This window comes from Lissotriton helveticus, chromosome 8 (genome assembly GCF_964261635.1).
Source record: "Lissotriton helveticus chromosome 8, aLisHel1.1, whole genome shotgun sequence".
NCBI lineage: Eukaryota > Metazoa > Chordata > Amphibia > Caudata > Salamandridae > Lissotriton > Lissotriton helveticus.
In genome coordinates, this window is record NC_136069.1 from 1,244,200,922 (window position 1) to 1,244,223,885 (window position 22,964).

Here is a 22,964-nt window from a genome sequence, read left to right on the forward strand (position 1 = left end):
ACATCGATGTGCGGGTACTTGGAGTTACAAAGGGGGCATCGTTTGAACGGGCTCCGTTCCATCGACGATCAGGCCTCCGGTGTCAAAAAGGCCACGCGGCTCTTCTCGACGTCCTGCTCAAGAAAAACTGGAACAAGAACTCGGCACCGATCGAAACAATACCGACGACCCCGAAGGCCTTTTGGCCTTTAGAAGTTTCCGAATTAGAGTAAAAAAAAGTACATCCGAACCCAAAGGCGGAAAAAAACAATCTGAGGAAGGAGAGGATGCCCATGCGCACTGTAGTCCGGGGGAGGAGCCACCTATCTTGTGATACTTCGAAGACTCTTCCAGGACAACAATGTGCAATCATCCGGACCCAACACTAGGCAGCGATCTATGCACAGATATGAATTCAGCAGCCCACATGCCTCGAACATTAAGGTTAATCCGCAGGCAAAAGGAAAAAAAGCCCAAAGCAGCTGCTCTCAAGAGCACTGTTAGGAGCCCAGAAATATAATTAACTTAGGTCCTGATTATGACTAGGGCGGCACCGCAGGTCCGGGGGTCCGATCATCCTATTACAACTTGAGCAGTAGAACCCCCATTGCACCGCCACAATCGTCAAGGATCGGAGACCACTTGCAGTGGCGGGGCAGTCTAGAGGGTGCAATATGCTTGTCAGGGCTGCTGCAGTCCCACCAAGCATATTTAAAGTTTCCTCTCGGTCACTGATTTCATGGCGGTTTCTACTCCATGAAAACTGTGGTGAAGAGGAAAAAAGGGGGCGCCACAGGCCCCCCCGTTGCCTCCCAGCCATAGGGTGCATGCAGGGGGGCACATGTTGTGCCCCCCTGTGTGCATGCATCCCAGTACCTGCACGGCATGGACTGCACAAGTCCATGCCGTGCAGGTACTAGCTTTGATGTTCCCATTACGGTGCCTATTTCATAGACACTGCCATGGGACTGCCAAAGAACCGCCCAACAGTGACTATAAAAGTCATAATGTGGCCGGCGGTGTGCACACAGGTTTGGCAGGGTGGGAGCGGGGCAGTCCGGCACCCACACCGCCAAACTCGTAATTGGGCCCTTAGTGTTAAATGCATTTATGTAATAACATTGCTGGACTCCTGAAAGTGCACTTGAAAGCAACTTTCCTAGCAGTGGACCCTGTGTGAGGCATCGGTCTGCAGACTGCTCCTGGCATTTTAGCAAGCAGGAGCCACACACAAAGTTTCCCTTCTAGGAAAATTGCTTTCAAGCTTTGTAAGGGGCCGAGCGTAGACTAACTTTTGAAGTAGTTACATTATCTATCCCCCAACAGTGCTGGACAATCTCCGCTTCCAGAGAAATGCTTACCTTTCAGTTGTTGATAGTCTCTATCGGATAATGTAGGGGCTAGACAGAAATTGGAGTACTCTTGGGGTACCGGTTATGAAGCCTCATGTTTTATCAAAAGAGAAGCCGATGTGCTGATGTGTCTTCTTGTACCTTGAGGCTCTTATATACAAGTCTTCCAGCTACATGAATATGGTTTCCATCTGAGATAGGTCTCTACCACTGCCATGGATGTGGAAAACATATGCATAAGAAAAGGGGCAACTTAGTAACCTGGGTATCTAGTAACAAAGCAAAATGGTGGTCCCTAAAGGGGAAAGTGCGAACCTCTACTTCCTCAGAGAGAGTCATTTAGACCATCAAGAGATTGGTTCAATTTCTCAATTGGACAGTTTTATTTGAATTTTTAACAAACGGAAAAGGATCATCGAGTTTGGTATACACTCTGACAAAGAGTGAAATACTCCAGAATCAATATAAAATTGTACACATAATAGTGTACTATTTTATTTTGATTCTGGAGCATTTCACTCTTTGTCAGTGTGTGTACCAAACACTCACTTATTCATCCTGTATGAGTCACTATTTTATGTACATAGATTGTATAGCACCAACGCACTTTACATTCACTTATTTTCACTTGCACTGCGTCGTTGCACTCTTTGGGATCACCTTCTTACTTATAAATCAATGTAAGGATAAAACTGCAATGATTTTTTTTATTTGTTAATAAATTAAAATAAAACTGTATGGGGGAAGATGTGTTATGGTTCAAGTTGTTTTATCATTCTACTATAGAATATTACCCATGTCACCGATTACCTAGGCCACTGGAACATTGCCTAGGTTATGGGTGACAGCACAAAGCTCTGTACTTTAACAATAAATTGATGTTTTAATACTGTCAGTTGGCTGTTTTGGAGCTGAGAGTGCGGGCGGCTGGTCTGTTGTAATGGAACTCCAAATAAACCTTTCTGGAAATAGTCTTAAGAGTGTCATGGCGAATCAAAACCAGACAAAAGCCAGATGAGATGCCCTCAATCAAGCATGCTCCTGTGATACAACGTTATCTGTTGGTAGCCATCTTCCTTGAGCAAACAGATCTCACAGCTCCCAAGCCTTCTAGGAATGAATCTGTGACATATAAGGCAATAGTGGGAGGTTTCTGAAACAGAATTCCCTGTAATTACCTCCTTGTTCCACCATCCTGGATAGTGAATGGAAGAGAGCGAAGAGAGTCAATGTTACTGTCTCTCCTCGCTCTCCATTCTGACTCCAATGATCTTCAAAACTCTAGGCTTTGGCACTTTTTCTGAAGCAGCTAACACCCAGAGTAAATTACTTTGTTTTTCTGCAACCTAGGGACTTCCTTGATGAACGCTTTTGCCAAGAAGAATTTTCACCTCATTAGTAAAAACGTTTCAAGTATAGGGGGTTCTGCACCTTCAGAAGACTAGAAGGTGGAGAAAACCAGACTCTTATTCTATAACTAGATTTAACCACATCTAGGACCCAAGTGTGTTTATCTTGTGCCATGAGTGGAAAATGTTTTAAATTACCCCCTCCACTTCTGCTTCGCCGTCCTCGAAGGATCCCCCTGCTGGCGCCTGAAGGCCCTTTGGTACACCTCTATTGATCGATTGTGGTCCTGCAGGGAGGTGGCTGCCTAGTCGCGGAGATTTTCTTCCAGCCACGCGTGGGGAGACGCCCGCCTGGGCCCTTCTCTTCTCTCCTCTGTCTGTCCCTTTCGAAGGTTGCGGGGGTGCCCAAACCCACTGGGAAAACCTCTAAAGGACTACCCGCTTGGAGACCACTAATGGGGCGATCTTGGCTGTTTGGAGCACGGCAGGGGCCCTCACAGGCGGATGACAGGACAAGATCCATCATACTGGCGACAACCTTCAGGTGAGCAGCTATCGGATCACTGCTAGACCACTTGCTTGTGCCTCCCTTGCTGGGAGGGTTCATGGGCCCTCTCGCGCTTGCCTGGCCTCCGCGCTATTGGAGACACCTACGAGAGGGACATAGGTACGCTGGCGATAGCCCTATACAGGGAAACTGAGTTTGGAGACTGTGACAATTGCGGACGCCTGTGTCCTTTGCTGAGGTCTACATTATGGGTAAGGACAGACTGCCTCGCGCCTCCAATCCAAACACCATCACACAGCATACCAACACAGCGCCTAGCCACACAACAAATCACTCGTCAGACGGGCCAGGATGGCGAGGGAGATGCCTCCAATGACCCGTCTCGAGCTGAGCTCCTAGAGGCGATACAGGGGTCTCGTACTGCTCTGGAAAAACAAATCAAGACTGTCTCCATCAATGTGAATTTACTAAGGGCAGATTTGTGGAAGGTAGCGGATAAGGTCTCCACGGCAGAGGACGACATCGTCCAGCTCCAGGAAGAAGTGGCCTCCATGAAGCAACAGGTCTCTCAGCTCACCAACACCACCGGAGTACTAGAACGACGAGCGGAGGAAACGGAAGGGCGGACCAGTCAGAGCAACATCAGGGTCCTGGGCATTCCGGAGCGCTCAGAACAGGGCAATGCAGAGCGATTTCTGGATACGTACTAAGCTATGCCCCACAGATCTGTCGGAGGTCTTTGTGGTGGAGAGGGCTCACAGGTGCTGTTCCCTCTGCTGCCGCCAGGGGCAACTCCCAGTGCCATCATTGGCAAAATTCTGAACTATCTGGACAGAGACTGTACAGGCGTCTATGGGGTGGCTGTTTTCTTCATGCAGGCTACGCAGCACCTGCATGAAGAAAACAGAGAGTGCTCTTACTGGTTTGGTTGGCCCGGAGGCCGACCAGTCAGCGCCCATAACATTGGGCTAGTCACTCCTCCCCGACCCGCCCACTTCCAACTAGGCATACCCTTCTGCTTTCTTACAGTGCGAGAAGCAGAAACGTAAAATTATATTTATACCGCCTCTGTGTGGGAGGTATGATTCCAAGCACTGGGAAAGCCCTCCATTAGGCTCTCAGTGTTCCCGGTGCCAGCCTTCTACCCCCAGACAGCACAAAATGTTTTCTGCCAACTAGAGACACATTTCTGCCCTCCTGAAGCTGAGCCAAGCTCGAGCAGGGGAAGGCAGAACAATAGGCATCTTGTCACAGGGAGGTGTGACCACCTCCCAGACAGGATTTAGTGTATTTGGGCTGGGTGGGTGTGCTTGCCAGCATCTGAAAGTCTGCATGAGGGGAACATTTGGTGTCCCTGTGCATAGTCTAGTTCAAACCATTCTTAGGAGCCGTTGGCTCCCGCTCTGGCGTGAAACTGGACATAGGACATTGGAGTAACCTCCCCCCTGTCCAGACCCTCCCCTGGGAGGATCCTCTGAATCTTCCAAACCCTTTCCTTAGGGTACTTTAGGCCTTACCTGGCTGTAGGTCCTGAGATTCGTCCTGGACAAGACTCGGAACTGAAACCACTACCCTTCTACCGTCTGGGCAATCTGGACTTTGCTGGACTTTGTTTGGGCCTGACTTTGTCTCCCTTTCAGTCTGCTGCCTCTTCTGTGCCTGTGCACCATACAGGATCCGTGCAGGACCTGGGAGCATCCAAAACACTTGAAGATAATCTCCATTGAAGTGAAGGACTCACTTCCCTGCATTCGCAGGCACCTCAATACTGCTGACCGGTCTGCTGATGCTGAGCTCCTGTGGTCTCTGAAGGGTTCAACAACACAGGTGGTGGTTATCTACAACCCCCGAGGCCCGAGCTGCCTTCTCACCAAGTCTGAGGTCCGAATCCCTCGTGGGGGGGCTGCATTAACCGAACCCCTGTGCATTGCGTATTTTTGCAAGTGCATAAGCTTGTTGGCAACTTTGCGATAAGTGCATTAGGCTCCAAGTAGCCCCAACCTCCGGCAACTACTTCAATCAATCAATCAATTATTTGTAAAGCGCACTACTCACCTGTGAGGGTCTCTAGGCGCTGGGGGGGGGGGGGGGGGGAAGGGAGCGTGCTGCTACTGCTCGAACAGACAGGTATTGAGAAGTCTCCTGAAGGTTAGCAGGTCCTGGGTCTGCCGCAGTTGGATCGGGAGGGTGTTCCAGGTCGTGGCGGCGAGGTGGGAGAACGGTCCGCCGCCGGAGGTTGCTCTTCGGATGCGGGGGATGGTGGTGAGGGCAATGTCGGCGGAGCGGAGCTGGCGGTTCAGGGTGCAGAAGGTGAGTAGTCTGTTGAGGTATGTGGGTCCGGTTTTGTGGAGTGCCTTGTGTGCGTGGGTGAGGAGCTTGAAGGTGATCCTCTTGTTGACGGGGAGCCAGTGCAGGACTCTCAGGTCGGATGTGATGTGGCTGCGGCGAGGGATGTCGAGGATGAGGCGTGCAGAGGCGTTCTGTATTCGTTGTAGTTGTTTCAGGTGTTTCGTCGAGGCTCCTGCGTAGAGGGTGTTGCCGTTGTCCAACCTGCTGCTGGTGCTGACGAGGGCCTGGGTGACCGTCTGTCTGGTTTCGGTGGGAATCCATCTGTAGATCTTGCAGAGCATGCGGAGGGTGTTGAAGCAGGAGGATGAGATGACGTTGACTTGCTTGGTCATGGAGAGTGCTGAGTCGAGGATGAACCCCAGGTTGCGTGCGTGGTCGTTTGAGGTCGGTGCTGGTCCCAGAGTGGTCGCCCACCAGGAGTCGTCCCAGGCGGAGGTGGTGGAGCCGAGGATGAGGACCTTCGTCTTGTCCGAGTTCAGTTTGTCGGCTGTCCTTCATCCATTCGGCAACGGCATTCATTCCTTCGTGGGGGTTGGTTTTGGTGGTAGAGGGGTCCTTGGTGAGGGAGAGGATCAGCTGGGTGTCGTCGGCGTAGGAGATGATGTTGAGGTCGTGTGATCGGGCTATGTGGGTGAGCGGTGCCATGTAGATGTTGAACAGTGTCAGGCTGAGGGATGATCCTTGGGGTACGCCGCAGATGATCTCGGAGGCTTTGGATCGGAATGGAGGGAGGCGGACACTCTGGGTTCAGCCGGAGAGGAAGAAGGTGGTCCATTCCAGGGCCTTGTCTCAGTAGGAGATGATGTTGAGGTCGTGTGATCGGGCTATGTGGGTGAGCGGTGCCATGTAGATGTTGAACAGTGTCAGGCTGAGGGATGATCCTTGGGGTACGCCGCAGATGATCTCGGAGGCTTTGGATCGGAATGGAGGGAGGCGGACACTCTGGGTTCAGCCGGAGAGGAAGGAGGTGGTCCATTCCAGGGCCTTGTCTCAGATCCCTGTGTCCTTCGCCGGGAACGGGAGTAGGGAGATGGTCCAGAAGTTCTTGAGGTCCCCCAGGTCCGCCTGGGCTTTTTGAGTAAGGCGTTTATCTCGCCGTGCTTCCATCTCTCCGGGAAGGTCGCGGTATCGAAGAAGATGTTGATAATCTTGCGGAGATGGGGTACGATGGTGGCGCTAGCTTTGTTGAAGATGTGGTGCGGGCATGGGTCTGACAGAGAGCCGGAGCGGATGGTGTTCATGATTTTGGTGGTGTCGTCGTCGTTTACGTGGGTCCAGGCGAGCAATGAGTTGGTGCGGACGGTGGGTCTGAGGTGTCCGTGGCTGTCGGGGGGTGGGGGTCTGGCAGTTGAAGCTGTCGTGGATGTCTGCGATCTTGCGAAGGAAGAAGGTGGCTAGGGAGTCGTACAGGTCTTGCGATGGTGGGATGTCGGTGTTGGCGAGTTCCTTCACGATGTTGAAGAGCTCTTTGCTGTTGTGTGCGTTGTTGTCGAGGCGGTCTTTGAAGGAGGTCCTTCTGGTGGTTCGGATGAGATGATGGTGCCTGCGGATGGCGTTCTTGTAGGCTGTGTAGCTGTCCGGTGTCTGTTCGTGGTGCCATTTCTTCTCGAGCTTTCAGCAGGTTTGCTTGGAGGTCGGCGGTGAACCAGCTGGCTTTCCTGTCGGTGCATCTGTTGGAGGGTTTTTTGATCGGGGCGAGAATGTTGGCGCAGTCGTCGATCCATTGTCTGAGGTTACGGGCGGCAGTGTCGGTGTCGATGGGGTCGGAGGTGGGCTTCGGGCGAGGGCGGTGTTTAGCTGGTCTTCGGTGACCTTGCTCCAGCTGCGGCGGGGGGTCCTTTGAGTGCGGTGGTGCGTGGTGGGTTTCTGGAAGGAGAAGTGGATGCAGCGATGGTCGATCCAGTGGAGTTCGTTGGTGTGGCTGAAGGCGACGTGGGTGCTTGCGGAGAAGATGGGGTCGAGCGTGTGCCCGGCGGAGTGGGTGGGCGTTGTGACGAGCTGTCCGAGTCCGAGGTTGGCGAGGTTGTCGATCAGGGTGGTGGAGTTGCTGTCGCTGTTGTTCTCGAGGTGGAAGTTCAGGTCTCCAAGGAGGATGTAGTCTGTGGAGGCGAGGGCGGGCGTGCTGACGAAGTCGGCGATGGAGTCGCTGAACTGAGGCCAGGTTCCGGGGGGTCTGTAGACTAGGGTTCCTCGAAGGGTGGTGTTGGGGGTCAGTGTGGATCTGGAAGTGCAGGTGTTCGGCGGTGCTGAGGGTGTCTTCGGTGCTGGTCGAGACCCTTTGGGTGTTCCTGTGGAAGATCTTCAGCCACACCGCCTCGTGGGCACCGTGGTCTGCTGCTTTGGGTGAGCTGCTTGAGGTTCTCTCACGATCCCAGTGCCTCTGGCCTTTGGGTCCAATTGAGGGTCATCTTTGTTTTCCTTGGGCTCCCCTGAGTGATCAGGGCCTGCCCTGACTCCCCTGGTTGTGGCGAGTCTCCTGGACCTTGCCTGTCCCAACGTGCACCTTTTTGACTTCCTGTGTGGGTTGCCTTTGCCAAGGTGCGTTGGTGGTCCTGCCGGACACAGACCCATAGCACTCGACATCCTGCATGGGACAGCTCGTATCCGGGTCTTGTTCCTCGCAGCTGCAGAGTCAAGGTCATAGTCATCTTACCTGAAGCACCCGACATCGGAGGGCATCCGTCTTCCAAGTCTCCTGGTCTCTCCTGAGTGACATAGGCACTGTCCCCTCTGCTTTATGGTACTCCTCTTCCAGAATCCACGTTTGGATTACTCCAGACACATTCTCCTCTTCCAGCAGCGGCACTTTCCTGTAGTCCTCCTCTGGATTTGACAGCGGTTTCCGACGCCAATTCACACCTATGGACCCGGCTTACCTGGGATAGGTAACTTGGGTATCACAGTATCCAGGGGTGGGGTGGCTCTCCAACTCACTGTCTTCAATGGGGTTTTTTTCAGGGTCCACTGGGAAGGGTCCCGAATCTTTAAAATTCCAACCGCAACTTGCAAATAGACTTGTATGGAGCACGCAGTCGTGTCCTCACACTGTACACGCACTCTGTGGGATCCCTATCAACTTACCGTTGGTGGTTCTGTGGGTCCCCAGCAATTCTACGTCCTCTCAAAATTGTCTTGACTCGAGTCATGGTTCTTATACCACTTTCTTAATATATGGTTTGGGGGCCCACTGTGTATTAGTGCTATTTCCTGTGATTTCTTTGCTATAGTATTGTGTGCTTTGTGTCTATCTCCGTGTAGAAGATACTGTAACGAACTAGATAGTGTTATATATCATAAATACATATTTTTATAAATACTTTGTGTTGTTCTTTTTCATTTAATCTATACTATAAGATTGCATTAAGGTAAAACAAGCTGCTTTACACTCCTTCAAAACGGAGCCTGAAGGCTGCTCTCCACAGCTACTACTTGGATAGCTGTCTAAGGTTGTCCGAGACCTCTTAAATCACCATAAGGGTTGTCTGAACTGGTGCAAGGTGCCAACTTACATTAGTGGACATCATATACTAGGCCAGCTTATCACAGTAAGCAAAAAAAAAAAAAAAAAAAAATGGCAATAAGAACTTCTTTTTCTTCCTTAGGCAATAATTCTGAATGGCAACTTGTGAACACAGATTAGAAGGGACGGTTACGTGCTACATCCTTGCATGTTGATCCCAAAATGTCAAAGGATTTTCTTTTAAAAATACCTCCACCGACCTCCAGACAGCCACAGGTGAGCACTTTATTGTTCTCCTACCCTCTCTATAAACATGTGTTTATCTCCGACCTGCTGGCAGCTAATGTATGATGAAGGTAGCGTCGGGGACACAAGGCAGGCTACCAAAGCTTTCCTCATTCACACCTGCTCGTCTATGTGCTGCCCACAGCTGCATCAAGCGAGTAGCGTCCAAACCACACTAACATCAGCGTCACGCCGCAAGCCAGAGACGCTGCTCAACTTCTTGCCAGCAGCTGACGTTCGATGAAGCAGTGTCAGAGCCCATTTCAGGCTGCCCAAGGCTACGCCACGTGCATGCACTTGAGCGCTCCTTGACACGCTCGAGCGTCTCGCACCGGCCATGATCAATGGAGACAGCGTTACCTGTGTCCCTCACCCTAAAAGCTGGGGAGAGAGGGATTTTTCCCGTGTCCCTGACGTACAGCGGCACCTGCCTGGCTACTGGTTGCCAGGAGCACCGCTCGCAATGAAGTGCTGGCCAATCAGCATGAAGTCTGCCGGTGGGTGAGGTAAAGCAAATTCCTGAATCATCACCAAATGAAGTAAGTGAAGACTCACACCATTTACTTGCTTCAAAAGGTGTTTATTCCTTCAAGGTTATACCCAAGACCTCAAGCGTCTCCCTGGTCTGAAGGTCAAACCGTAATTGCCTTTGCCCTTTCTAACCTTCTTTCCGATGCGTGAGTACACTGTTAAAACATAACAAACAATAAACAAACATTCTACTTCTAATGCATTCCCCATGCTACAGCCAGGTCTCCAAGGTTGGGCCAGGTCCCGGGAAGGGTGGGGTACATATATTTGAGGGGGTGCGAGTGGACCCAGCTAGCCCAGGCAATTTTGTCCAATGGGACCCCATCCTTTCAAAAACAAGTGGGAGGGGGCATGCACCCAAACCTCAGGCCAATTTCAGATCTGGGGTCCCTTTCCCCAGAGCCCAGCTGTAATTAAAAACAGGGATGTGGTACGTAGCCCTATTCCTGGGCCCATTTCAGCTCCGGGGACCCCATCCCCCAAGGCCTGGCCACAACTACAGAGGGGAAGGGGCCATGTGACCCCCCCCCCCCGCCTGAGTCATTAATGGCTCTGGGGACCCCCTCTTTCAGGGCTGGCTCCTATGCTTTGCCCGAGGCACCTACACCTTGGACATAGCAGTTTCGATGCCTGCACTGGCCCCGGCAGGGAAACCTGTGTTTGCTTTCAATTGGCAGGAACAATTTCAAAACTCCTGCAAGCAGGCGGAAGCATGAAAAATGCTCCCGTCTGCAGGAAACTGACTTTTTATCTGTTTCTCTGCCCGTGCTGAAGTGGGCAGGGAGACAGGTGAAATGATTGCTCCAGCCCGCAGGGAGCAGCATTTTTAGCAGATCACGGAGGGTGAGTGCACGGTCTGCTACTGCTGGAGGCAGAGAGCCGGCGCGGGGGCCTTGGGGATCCCATGTGGCAGCCCAACCGTAGTGTAGTGGGTGCCATGTGTGGTCACCAGGGAACCCCCTCATTTGTTGGACGAGCCCTGGGGGATGGGGTCCCGGGCCGATATCGGACTGGGGAGGGGGGCTGCGTGCCCCCTCCCCCAATTGCAATACAGCTGGGCCCAAGGGATGGGGTTCCTTGGGGAAGAAATGAGCCCGGGAGGAAGGAAGTGTGCCCTCTCCCCTTTATGCAGTACGGCCAGTCCAGAAGAATGGGAGGCCCAGGCCCAAAATAGCCCGGGGAATGGGGCTGTGTGCCCCCTCCCCATTAAATAAGGTGCCGGGCCCCGGGAGATGGGGTCCCCAGGGCTAAAATCAGCCTGGAGAAAAGGGCTGGGTGCCCCCCTCACCCTGAAATATGTTGCGGGGTCCTGGGGGATGGGGTACCGGGTCAAAAGTGGCCTGGGGAGGGCTGCCTTGTGCCCCTGACCCCTAAAAAAATGAATCGAGCCCCAGGGCAGGGGTCCCCAGGGACAATAGCTGCCCTAGGAGTGGCCCGCGGCTTTGCTTCCTGTAAGGGTTGGCCATAGGGTCTTGTGGCCAACCCCACACTGCGTATGGCCAGTGCACAGTTGGCTACATGTGGGGGTCGGCCACAAGGTCTGGCTGCAACAAGGCCTTGTGGCCAAACCCCCACTGTGCATTGCAAAAGGCTGTGCACAGCGTGTGGTTGGCGGTTGGATTAATTTACAAAAAAAGTTACAGAGACGTTATAGTTAGGAAATAGCATTAAAAAACTGAAATTCACTGGAAACAACAAAGGTTATAGGGACGTAATAGCTAGGAAACAGTTAAAAAACCTTACAAAGGTTACAGGGACGTTATAGTGCTGTTCAGATTTTACACACACAAAACCATAGAAATTCAGCAGTTTTAGTTATCTCAAGAAACTATAACTCGTGCCCTAAGGTAACTGTAACTCGCGTCCTGACCATGCCGTGCTAATTTCCCCACATATTACATCAGCCATGACATCTTTTATGACGTCATTGATAATATCACTGCAACATTAGCAATAAAATTATTGATGAGAAAACTGTTCATGGCAGGGCGCCTGTTGTAGATACCGTAGGTTTTTAATGAAATTCTAAGTTTTTTAAATTCTATTTCCTAACTATACCATCCATGTAATCGTTGTTTTTTTCCAGTGAAAATATATATATATATATATAAATATATATATATATATATATATATATATATATATATATATATATATATATATATATATATATATATATATATATATATATATATATTGAAGTGAGATTACAGTGAAAATTAGGTGAATGTGTGACTTTAAACGTAATGAATATGCTACTTACCAGTGTGCATCTGTTCTTGGCATGTAGGGCTGCTAACATTCATATCTATTGCATAGATCGCCACCTAGTGTTGGGTCCGGAGGATTGCACATTGTTGTCCTGGAAGAGTCTTCGAAGTATCACGAGATAGGTGGCTCCTCCCCTGGACTACAGTGCGCATGGGCATCGACTCCATCCCCAGATTGTTTTTAGCCATTGTGGCAAAGATGGAGTGCGATAGTGTAAATGATGTCCATGCTAGTGATGAAATGCAAGAAGTAATTTGCAGCTGCTACAGGCGCCGGGGAGGAGGGTGGGCGATATGAATGTTAGCAGCCCTACATGCCAAGAACAGATGCATACTGGTAAGTAGCATATTCAGTTCGAGGCATGTGGGCTGCTAAATTCATATCTATTGCATAGAATACATAGCAGTCCCCTCATTAACGGCGGCCGCCCGTGCCAGCTGCAGAAGTCTGAAAAAGAGTTTTGAGAACAGCCTGTCCTACAGCTGCCTGCTGTTTGGAGTGCACATCTACACAGTAATGTTTGGTAAATGTATGTGGTGTAGCCCACGTGGCTGCTCTACAAATGTCTTCTAAAGGAATGTTACCTAGGAATGCCATGGAGGCCCCCAACTTGCGTGTGGAGTGCGCCCTGGGGGGGACCGTTAAAGTGCGTTTAGCCTTCTGATAACAAATCTGAATACACTTAACGATCCACCTGGCTATTCCGGCTTTGGAAATAGGGTTGCCTTTGTGCTGTGCTGAGAAGGCAACGAAAAGTTGCTGTGTCTTTCTAAAGGGTTGTGTTCTGTCAATGTAGTACATTAATGCCCTTTTAACGTCCAGCGTGTGGAGCATTCTTTCTGCTACTGTTTCTGGATTTGGAAAGAATGCGGGCAGTTCAATGGTTTGATTGACATGAAACTGACACCACCTTTGGAAGGAACTTGGGGTTAGTGCGGAGCACTACCCTGTTTGAATGCACTTGTATAAATGGCTCTTGTATTGTGAGCGCTTGTAGCTCACTAACACGTCGCAGAGACGTGATAGCAATGAGGAAAGCCACTTTCCATGTCAAGAACTGAACCTCACATGAATGTAGAGGCTCAAAAGGTGGGCCCATCAACCTAGTGAGGACCACGTTGAGATTCCATACTGGAGCGGGTGGGGTCCTGGGAGGAATGACCCGCTTCAGCCCTTCTAGAAAAGCTTTAATGGCAGGCACCCTGAAAACAGAGAGATGCTGCCTGTTTTGAAGATAAGCCGCTATGGCGGATAAGTGTATCCGAATGGAACCGTACGCTAGATTGCATTTGTAAAGATGTAACAAATAGCAGATGATGTTAGGAATGGATGCATCTAGCGGGTTAATGTTATGTTCTGTACAATAAATGACAAACCGCTTCCATTTTGCTGCATAGCAAGCTCTTGTAGTGGGCTTCCGGGCCTCCCTGATGATGTCCATGCATTCTGGAGGCAGGTTAAGGTAGCCAAACTCTAAGACCTCAGGAGCCAGATCGCCAGATTGAGCTGCTGCGGATCTGGGTGCTGAATGTCGCCATGGTTCTGCGTCAAGAGCCTGGGTGTGAGGTGCAGCCTTTGATGCGGTACCACGGAGAGTTCTAGAAACGTGGTGTACCATGGTTGGCGTGCCCACGTTGGAGCAACCAGGATGAGTGTCATCGAGTGTTGCTTTAGCTTTCTTGCCACCAGCGGTATTAGAGGTGCTGGGGGAAAAGCGTACGCAAATCTGCCTGACCAGTTCATCCATATCGCATTGCCCTGCGACTGTGGATGAGGGAACCTGGCGGCAAAGCGTTGGCATTTTGCGTTTTCCCTTGTGGCAAACAGGTCTATCTCTGGATGACCCCACTGCTGGAAGTACGGGTGGAGTACTGATGGATGTATCTCCCACTCGTGCATCTGATGGCTGTACCTGCTGAACAGATCCGCCATCTGATTGTCCTTGCCCGGGAGGTGTTCCGCCATGAGGAAGATGTTCCTCTGAATGGCCCACTTCCACATGCTCTGAGCCAGATGAGACAACTGTGGAGGGTGTGTACCTCCCTGCTTCTGGATGTAGTACATTGCCGTCATGTTGTCCGTCCGGATTAACACGACCTTGTTGCACAGATGTACTTTGAAGGATTTGAGTGCCATGAAGATTGCCAGCAATTCTAGAAAGTTGATGTGCATCTTCTGTTGCTGTGTTGTCCATAGTCCCTGCACAGTGTAGTGGAGCACATGAGATCCCCATCCCTGCAGAGATGCGTCCGTCGTCAGGGTAATCTGTGGCACAGGCTCTTGGAACGGTCGGCCCTTGCAAAGGTTGTGTGGATTCCACCAATGCAGAGAGTTGTATGCCCGACCGGTGACCAACACTAGGTCTTTCAACTGTCCTTGAGCTTGAGTCCACTGATGCGCCAAGCATTCTTGGAGCGGACGCATATGCAACCGTGCGTGCGGGACTATGAAGATGCAGGAGGCCATCATGCCTATCAACTGCATGAACACTCTCGCTGGGAGTGAGTGTTGCGGTCTGAACCTCTGGATGAGCGACTGGATGTTGTCGATCCTCACTGGGTTCGGCTGAGCCGTAGCTGTCAGAGTATTTATTGTCGCGCCCAGATACTGCCGCACATGGGCTGGCTGGAGGTGCGACTTTGGATAGTTTAACGAAAACCCCAGACTGTGAAGGAGGTGAATGGTGTGGGACATGTCTGCAGCGCACTGCCGAGCCGACTTGGCCTGAACGAGCCAGTCGTCCAGGTAAGGATAGACATGTATATTCTGTCTCCTGAGGTGCGCTGCCACGGTCGCCAGACACTTTGTGAACACTCTGGGGGCAGTGGTCACTCCGAAGGGCAGGACCTTGAACTGGTAATGCCTGTTTTGTATGGTGAACCTGAGGTATTTTCTGTGGGATGGGTGGAGTGGTATGTGAAAATAAGCATCCTTGAGATCCAAGGTTGCGAGGAAATCTCCCTGATTCAACAATGGAAGAACCTGCTGTAGTGTCAACATGTGGAAGTGTTCTGAGAGTATGTACAGGTTGAGAGGGCGTAGGTCCAGAATGGGTCTGAGCGAGCCGTCCTTTTTTGGGATCAAGAAGTACAGGGAATAAACCCCTGTGCCTTCTTCCTCCACCGGCACGAGCTCTATTGCGCCTTTTTGCAGCATCACCAGAACCTCTTGCTGCAGTAAGTGCAAGTGCTCTGGTGACATAGGACGTTGTCTTGGGGGTATGTTGGGTGGAGTGGACGTTAACTCCAAACAACAGCCGAACTGGATAAGTTTCCTTACCTACCTGTCTGTGGTGATGGACTTCCAGACTGGCCGGAACTGATGGAGTCTCCCCCCGACAGGTGTTGGATGGTCGGGGGGCAGTGACAGGGAGTCACTGTTTGTTGGCAGCAGAGGAGTGGGAACTATTGTTGCCTCTGCCTTTGCCCTTGGCGCTGTTTCCTCTGTAACCACCCCTATTTTGCTTGGGGTACGAGGCCTGGGCGCCTCCTTTGTTGAAATGTGACTGCTGTGCCAAGTGTCCTCTGGTAACACCCCGTGCACCTGAGCGACGAAAAGTGTTCCCTCTGTACTGCTGAGACTGAAGTGCCCCCATGGACTTAGCCGTCTCAGTATCTTTTTTGATCTTCTCGAGGGTGGTATCAACCTCAGGCCCAAACAGTCTGTCTGGATTGACGGGCTGGTTGAGGATAGTTGTTTGTATCTCTGGCTTGAATCCTGAGATGCGGAGCCATGCCTGACGCCTCAACATAACACTAGTGTTGACCGCTCTTGCCGCTGTATCTGCAACGTCCAGCGCACATTTAATTGCAGCGTTTGAAATGAGCTTGCCCTCTTGTATCAGCATCTCAGCTCCTTCTTTAACCTTGTCTGGAAGGTGTTGTAAGAGCTGCTCTAAGGTGTCATAGTGCGCCCTATCATACCTGGCTAATAGGGCTTGTGTGTTAGATATGCGCCATATGTTGGCTGCCTGCGCAGCCACCCTTTTTCCCCCTGCCTCCAGCACTTTTGACTCTTTGTCCGGGGGAGGAGCTTCACCCGTCGTCTGTGAATTTGCCCGCTTGCGGGCATTTGAGACCACCAAAGAGTCTAGAGGCAACTGGCCTCGAATATAAGTAGGGTCCCCAGGTGCCGGCCTGTATTTCTTTTCAATTCGTGGGTTCACCACTCTGGCTCTGGTGGGTTCCTTGAAAATGTCTGTGGCATGCTTGAGAACCCCCTTAAGCATTGGAAGTGTTTTCACAGTTTTTTCTGATGCAGAGAAAGTATCAAACAAAAAGTCAACTTCCACAGGGTCGGCATGCATCTCCACCTTATGGTTTGCAGCCGCCCTTTCAATTAAGGCATTAAATGCCGCAGAGTCTTCAGTTGGAGAAGTTGTAACACCATACATATGTGGGTCACTGACCACCTGTTGGTCCCCCTGATCACCAGAGTGTATCCATGAGTCCTGCTGCTCATCAGGGTCAGTATTGTCTGGGAAGTTATACCCCTCATCTTGGTCACCCTCATCTCCATTTGAGCAAGTTGGTGAAGGTGTAGGACTCCTCCTAGGCCGTTGAGGAATGGATTCCACAAGGTCTGGTGTGTCTGGTGCAGTTTTTTTCTTCTTTAGAGGTATTACATAGGATTCCACAGGCTGTGATGTAATTTTCCTCTTGTAGAGCGTTAATCTACCCGTGTCGGCGTCGATAAATTGCTCCGATTGGTCGTCAGGTAAAGGTGGTCGACCAAAACCCCCACTTAGCTGAGTCTGCCGCAACCCCTCCGAGTCCTCGGGCACCGTACGAGGTGCAAAAGCCTTCGGCGCCACCTTCGGTGGTAGAGTATAGAGGATCGGCATTGAGGTCTTCTTCGGTGGACCACTTTGTTTCGGTACCGAGGGTGTTTTCGGCTCCGACGCCTTGTCTCTTATCCGTTTCAGGGAGTCCGAGATTTGCTTCGTAAAAGAAGCGGACGGCTTCGTCGATCCGACCGACGACCTCTGTCCACCCACAGTGGAAGATCCGGGCGTCGACGATTGTCCTTCGGTTGGCGGAGGCGCGGACGCACCTTCGACAGCTGCGCTCCAGTCCCCTGTCCTGGCCTTAGTCGTCGACTTCGCCGACTTTGGATCAACAGATTTGTCTTTTTGCGTTGGGGCTCCAGACTTCGGCTCGGTGCCCCTCGCCGACTTCTCTTCGACTGTCCGTTTGCCTGTCGGTGCGGCAGTCTTGGCTGAAGGTGTCTCGACAGTCTTCTTCGACTTCGACTTGACTACCTTACTGGACACTGGCTCGACGACCTTCTTCGAGCTGGTCTCTTTGGTCCCTTTCGGTACTTTAGCCTGTTCGACAGCCTTCTTCGGCTTCGAGGCCATCCGAAGACGACGGCGTCGATGCAGTCCCAGACGTCTTCGGTGTCGATGGTTTGTCGGCCATCTTTGTTGTTTTTGATTCCGATGGTTTCGGTTTCGATTTGTGTAATGGAGGCTCCGCTGGTACGTCTGTAGCCGGGCCAGAAGGCGGGGCTGAGGACTGAGGAGTATGGTCGTGGGTAAGGCCGTGTGGCGATCCCGTGACCTGAGCCTTAGTAATTGTATGCACGGGACATAGCTCATCCTCCGAGCTATCTTCCGCGGCCCCACAAACTTCCTCGTCGTCCCCTACCTCCTCGACGTATTCGTCTAGGTCCAGGCCCTCAACGGGTTCTCCGCAGTCGGCCTCGACCTCCGCCGATGAAGGTGAGATCTGCAGGTGAAGCTCTTGCTCGTCTGCTTCGGGGTCGCCGAAGATGTCCGCTGGCGCCGGTGCCGATCGCTGGGCCTCGAGGCGCGCCACGCGCCGAATCTTGAGCGTCTTCTTCGACCTGAATTTCGAACAGGCCATACAGTTGGCCTCGTTGTGGTCCGGCGACAGGCACTTGTTGCATACAGGATGCACGTCGATGTGTGGGTACTTCGAACCGCACACGGGGCAGAACTTGAACGGGCTTCGTTCCATCGTAGCGGCGTCCGGCTCTTGCTGCGTCGACAGGGCCTCGATGACCGAAGAGTCACCCGACTCCACAGATATCCGACTCGAAGAGTTGGAGTACACGCGAGACCGAACGCGAACAATACCGACGAAGTAAAGAAGGCCTTTTGGCCTTAAAGAAACTGTTTTATCGATTCTGAACAGGAGACGTCTAAATCACATCCGAACCCAATGGCGGAAAAAAACAATCTGGGGATGGAGTCGATGCCCATGCGCACTGTAGTCCAGGGGAGGAGCCACCTATCTCGTGATACTTCGAAGACTCTTCCAGGACAACAATGTGCAATCATCCGGACCCAACACTAGGCGGCGATCTATGCAATAGATATGAATTTAGCAGCCCACATGCCTCGAACCATTTTACACTTTTAAAAAAAACACTTAACATTCACGAGTTCTAATTACCGGACATAACTATAACTCGCCCCCCCACCATGTACAGTGTTGTCATCAATGATGTCATTTCAGACATCATAATTGATGTTATCGATTACGTCATTAGTGATATAATGTGAGGTTATAAGCAGTGATTTACTGATGTCAGAGGAGACAGAGTTCAACAAACAAAAACACTGATTAAGGGATTGAGAAGTTTTCTACTGTACACTACCTAATAACTACACAGCATGGATTAGTTGTCTATGGATCACATTTATTACCCTGTGTCAGTATGAGCGCACGCGTGTGCCTATCATGTGTTGTAAGTGCTGCTGTTAGTTTTAAGTTATACTTTGAAATTTCCCCCCACTTACATTTAAACAGTAGACATCATCAGACAGCCCTTTAACCGTACGTTTTTACAATGGTAATGCCATCAAACTTCTTACCACATAGCTGTTAAATTAGAGTGCAAATGCAAACTGTGGGGGAATCTAGGTGCTTTGGGTGTCCAATATTGAAGAACAACATGCTGCTCCAGCCAGCTACGTGCTTCAGGCTCTCCCACTAAAGTAAAAGAATAAACATGTTGGAGCAGAAAACTACATAAAAGAACAAAAATGTCAAATGAGCAGTTTAATAAGAAAGCACATTAAATATTTATTTAACTGTAAGGAGTAGTTTCTGTCCTGTAACTCCAGTTCTGTAGTAGGGGTATCTCTGTGTATAGTCATAATCTAGTGAATAGTCCCGCCCATATGCGTGGACACCGGAGCAATCAAAAATAATCTCTTACAGTGTCAAAAAATGCAGAAATGCATAGACACTTAAGAGAGAATTTAAAGACAGATAATGCAGCCAAAAAGGCTACACTGTCCAGTACTTCAACTAGAAATTCCACCACAAAATCCACAAAACAGCAAAGCCTGTACAGATTTCCCTTGCTTAACAGCAAAATCCCTCAGGAATGATAGAGAGAAGAACCTGGACAGACAAGCCCCATAGGCTGCCATTATGTGGCTTAAATAGGATACTGTGCCTTTAAGGAACCTTCCAGAACCTTCTCCCAGTATCCCAGAATGCATAGCAGGTCCAACTTAGTTTCAGTTCTTTTTGAAGGCGTAAACAACGCCAGACCTGTAGCATGATGTACCTGAACAAATCTCCACCGGGGAGGCGGGAGGGCGCTTATGACTATAACAGAGATACCCCTACTACAGAACTGGAGTTACAGGACAGAAACTACTCCTTCTGTAGTAGGGGATCTCTGTGTATAGTCATAATCTAGTGAATAGAATGGCAAGCCCATCCCCACATCAAGCGGCGGTGAAGAATATGAAAATCACGCCACTATTGTGCGAACAAATTCCGCAGCGAAGCCTGCCCAACCTGAGCGTCTGCCCTGGCATCAGTGTCCAGGCAGTAATGCTTAGCAAAGGTATGGACCGACTTCCAAGTGGCCACCTTGCAGATCTCTGCAAAGGGAACATTACGAAGCATAGCTGTCGTAGCAGCTTTGCCTCTGGTGGAATGAGCCTTAGGCTTACCCCCTAAGGTCTTATTAGCTTTGCAGTAACACAATTGTATGCAGGACACAATCCACCTCGAGATGGACTGCTTAGAGGTAGCAAGACCCGTCCTGACTGATCCATAATTAATGAACAATTGGTCTGACCTACGAATATCTTTAGTCTTATCAAGATAAAACTTCAGCACCCTCCTCACATCCAGGGAATGTAAAGACCTTTCCGCTGGAGATGACGGATTCTGAAAGAACGTAGGCAAAGTGATAGTCTGATTGATATGAAAATCAGAAACAACCTTGGGAAGAAACTTAGGGTGAGTACGCATAACAACCTTAGCAGCATGAAACACAGTATAAGGTTCTTGGCAACACAACGCCTGAATCTCACTCACCCTGCGGGCCGATGTAATGGCCAACGAGGAACGCCGCCTTCCAGGACAGGTGCTGCAACGAAGCCTTATGAATGGGTTCAAAAGGCTCCTTCATCAATCTGGACAGCACCACATTCAAGTCCCACGAAGGCGAAGGAAGCCTGACAGGAGGGAACACTTTCTTCAAGCCTTCCAAAAAATCTTTGATCACAGGGATCTGGAAGAAGGAAGTCTGTGAAGGGCCTTTCCTGTAGGCAGTCAAAGCAGCCAGATGAACCTTAATGGAATGGACATTAAGGCCCGACTGCGCCAGATGCAGCAGATACGGAAGGATGACATCTTCCTTGCATGTCGTAGGGTCATAGTTCTTAGACTTGCACCAGATGCAAAACCTCTTCCACTTGTAAGCATAAGAAGTCCTAGTGGAAGGTCGCTTAGCCTCCTTCAGTATGTCCATACAATCTTCTGGGAGATTCAGATGGCCATATTGCACTATTTCAGGAGCCATGCCGCCAAACTCAAAGACGAGAGGTTGGGGTGTACCATCCGCCCCCCGAACTTCGTGAGAAGGTCCGGCCTGCACGGCAGCTTCATGTGAGGAAGGAGAGAGCGGTGAAGCAGGTCCGTGAACCACCACTGTCTGGGCCATTCCGGGGCAACCAGGATCATCCGCGCCCTGGACTGGGACAGCTTGATGAGAACCGCCGGAATCAGGGGAATTGGTGGAAAAGCGTACAGAAAGCTGTTCGACCAGTTGATCCATAACGCGTTCCCCAGCGTCCCCTGCTGGTAGTACCTGGAGGCGAAGCCTCGGCATTTGAAGTTTTCGGCGGTGGCGAACAGATCCACGTCTGGAGTTCCCCACCTTGCGAAGACTTCTCCTAGTACTTCGTCGTTTAAGACCCATTCGTGGTTTTCTTGAATGAGTCTGCTCAGTTCGTCTGCCTGAACATTCTGCACACCTGGCAGATGGGTGGCCGTTATAGACAGTCCTCGAGCCAGAAGCCAGTGCCAGATCGCCTGCGCCTCCTGCGACAGAGTGCGCGATCTCGAGCCCCCCTGCTTGTTGAGGTAATACATCGTTGTCGTGTTGTCCGTCTGAACAAGCAGAGAGTTGGTCTGAAAGGACGGGTGAAAAGCCTTCAGTGCCAAGTGCACAGCCCTGAGTTCCAGGAAATTGATGTGGTACGTGGCCTCCATCTGGGACCACGTCCCTTGAATTTGTAGGTCTCCGGAGTGCGCTCCCCAGCCCTGGAGAGAAGCATCCGTCACGATAGTCTGTGTGGGAATGTCCTTGTGGAAGGGAACCCCTCTGAGGAGATTCTCCTTCGAGCACCACCACTTCAGAGACTGAAGAGCATGCAGAGACAGTCGTATCTTGTCGTCCCAAGATCCTCTCCTCTGGTCCCATTGATCCTCCAAGCACTCCTGTAGCGGTCTCATGTGCAGCCGCGCATGTGGCGTCAGGAAGATACACGAGGCCATCGATCCCAGCAGAGAAGACACCGTCCTCACTGTCGTGGACGGAGTAGACATGAGAGCCTGAGCCTTCCGAAGGAGTGATAAACGTCGCTCTTCCGAAGGAGACACGCTTGCCGACAGTGTATTGATGGAGGCTCCCAAGTACTGGATGCACTGGACCGGAATCGGGACCGACTTGGACATGTTGATGTGCAACCCCAGCTTGTTCAAGAGAACGCACGTCTTCTGGAAGTGTGCTTGAGCTTCCGAGAAGGAGGAGGCCTTGATCAACCAATCGTCCAGGTACGGGTAGACAAACACCTTGTTCTTCCGCAGGTGTGCCGCTACCACTGCCATGCATTTCGAGAATGTCCTGGGTGCAGACTTCAGTCCGAAGGGCAGCACCGTGTACTGATAGTGATTGGTGCCGACTTGAAAACGCAGAAACTTCCTGTGTTTGCATGCAATGGGCACGTGGAAGTATGCGTCCTGTAGATCTATGGCACACATCCAATCTCCTCGTTGCAGCTGAGGGTAGATTTGATGCAACGACAGCATGCGAAACTTTTCTCTGCGAATCCACTTGTTTGCCTGTCGCAAATCCAGAATGGGCCTGAACTCGTTTTTGTCCTTCTTGCGGACAAGAAAGAACCGAGAGTAAAGACCTCTTCCTCTTTGAGACAGAGGTACGTCTTCTATCGCCCTTTTCCTTAGCAGAATGTCTGCCTCCGCCTGAAGCTCGCGCAGTTGATACTGCGAGCTGACGGGAGGAATCGATGGAGGAGGGCTGGTGAAACGCAGACTGTATCCATTGCAAACAATATTCAGCACCCACTTGTCCGGAGTAATTTTTCTCCACTCTGCCAGAAAAAATTGAACGCTTCCCCCCACCGGAGCGGGTAACGGACGAGAGGGAAGTAACAGCTCAGGGTCGAGGCCCGGCCGGGCCCTTGGAAGCGGTAGAGGACTGCTGTCTACCTCTACCCCCCTGGCGTTTCTGGAAGGGCCGTCTGTACTGCTGCTGCTGTTGCTGCTGCTGATGTTGTCCGGCAGACTGCCCTCTTCCACGACCCTGCGACCCGAACCGCCGTTGGAACTGGCGGTAGGGTTTCTTCTCCTTGGGCTTCTCCA

The 22,964-nt window shown here is 51.0% G+C and overlaps 1 protein-coding gene across 1 annotated transcript in view; it reads right to left on the reverse strand.

Annotated features, from left to right (window-relative positions):
• TUBGCP5 (tubulin gamma complex component 5) overlaps positions 1 to 22,964 on the reverse strand; it is a 463,823-nt gene that overhangs the window by 325,460 nt on the left and 115,399 nt on the right. Inside the window, exon 7 of the mRNA XM_078658229.1 lies at positions 18,926 to 19,043. Coding sequence (XP_078514355.1) covers positions 18,926 to 19,043 — 118 coding nt within the window. The remainder of the gene's footprint in view (positions 1 to 18,925; positions 19,044 to 22,964) is intronic.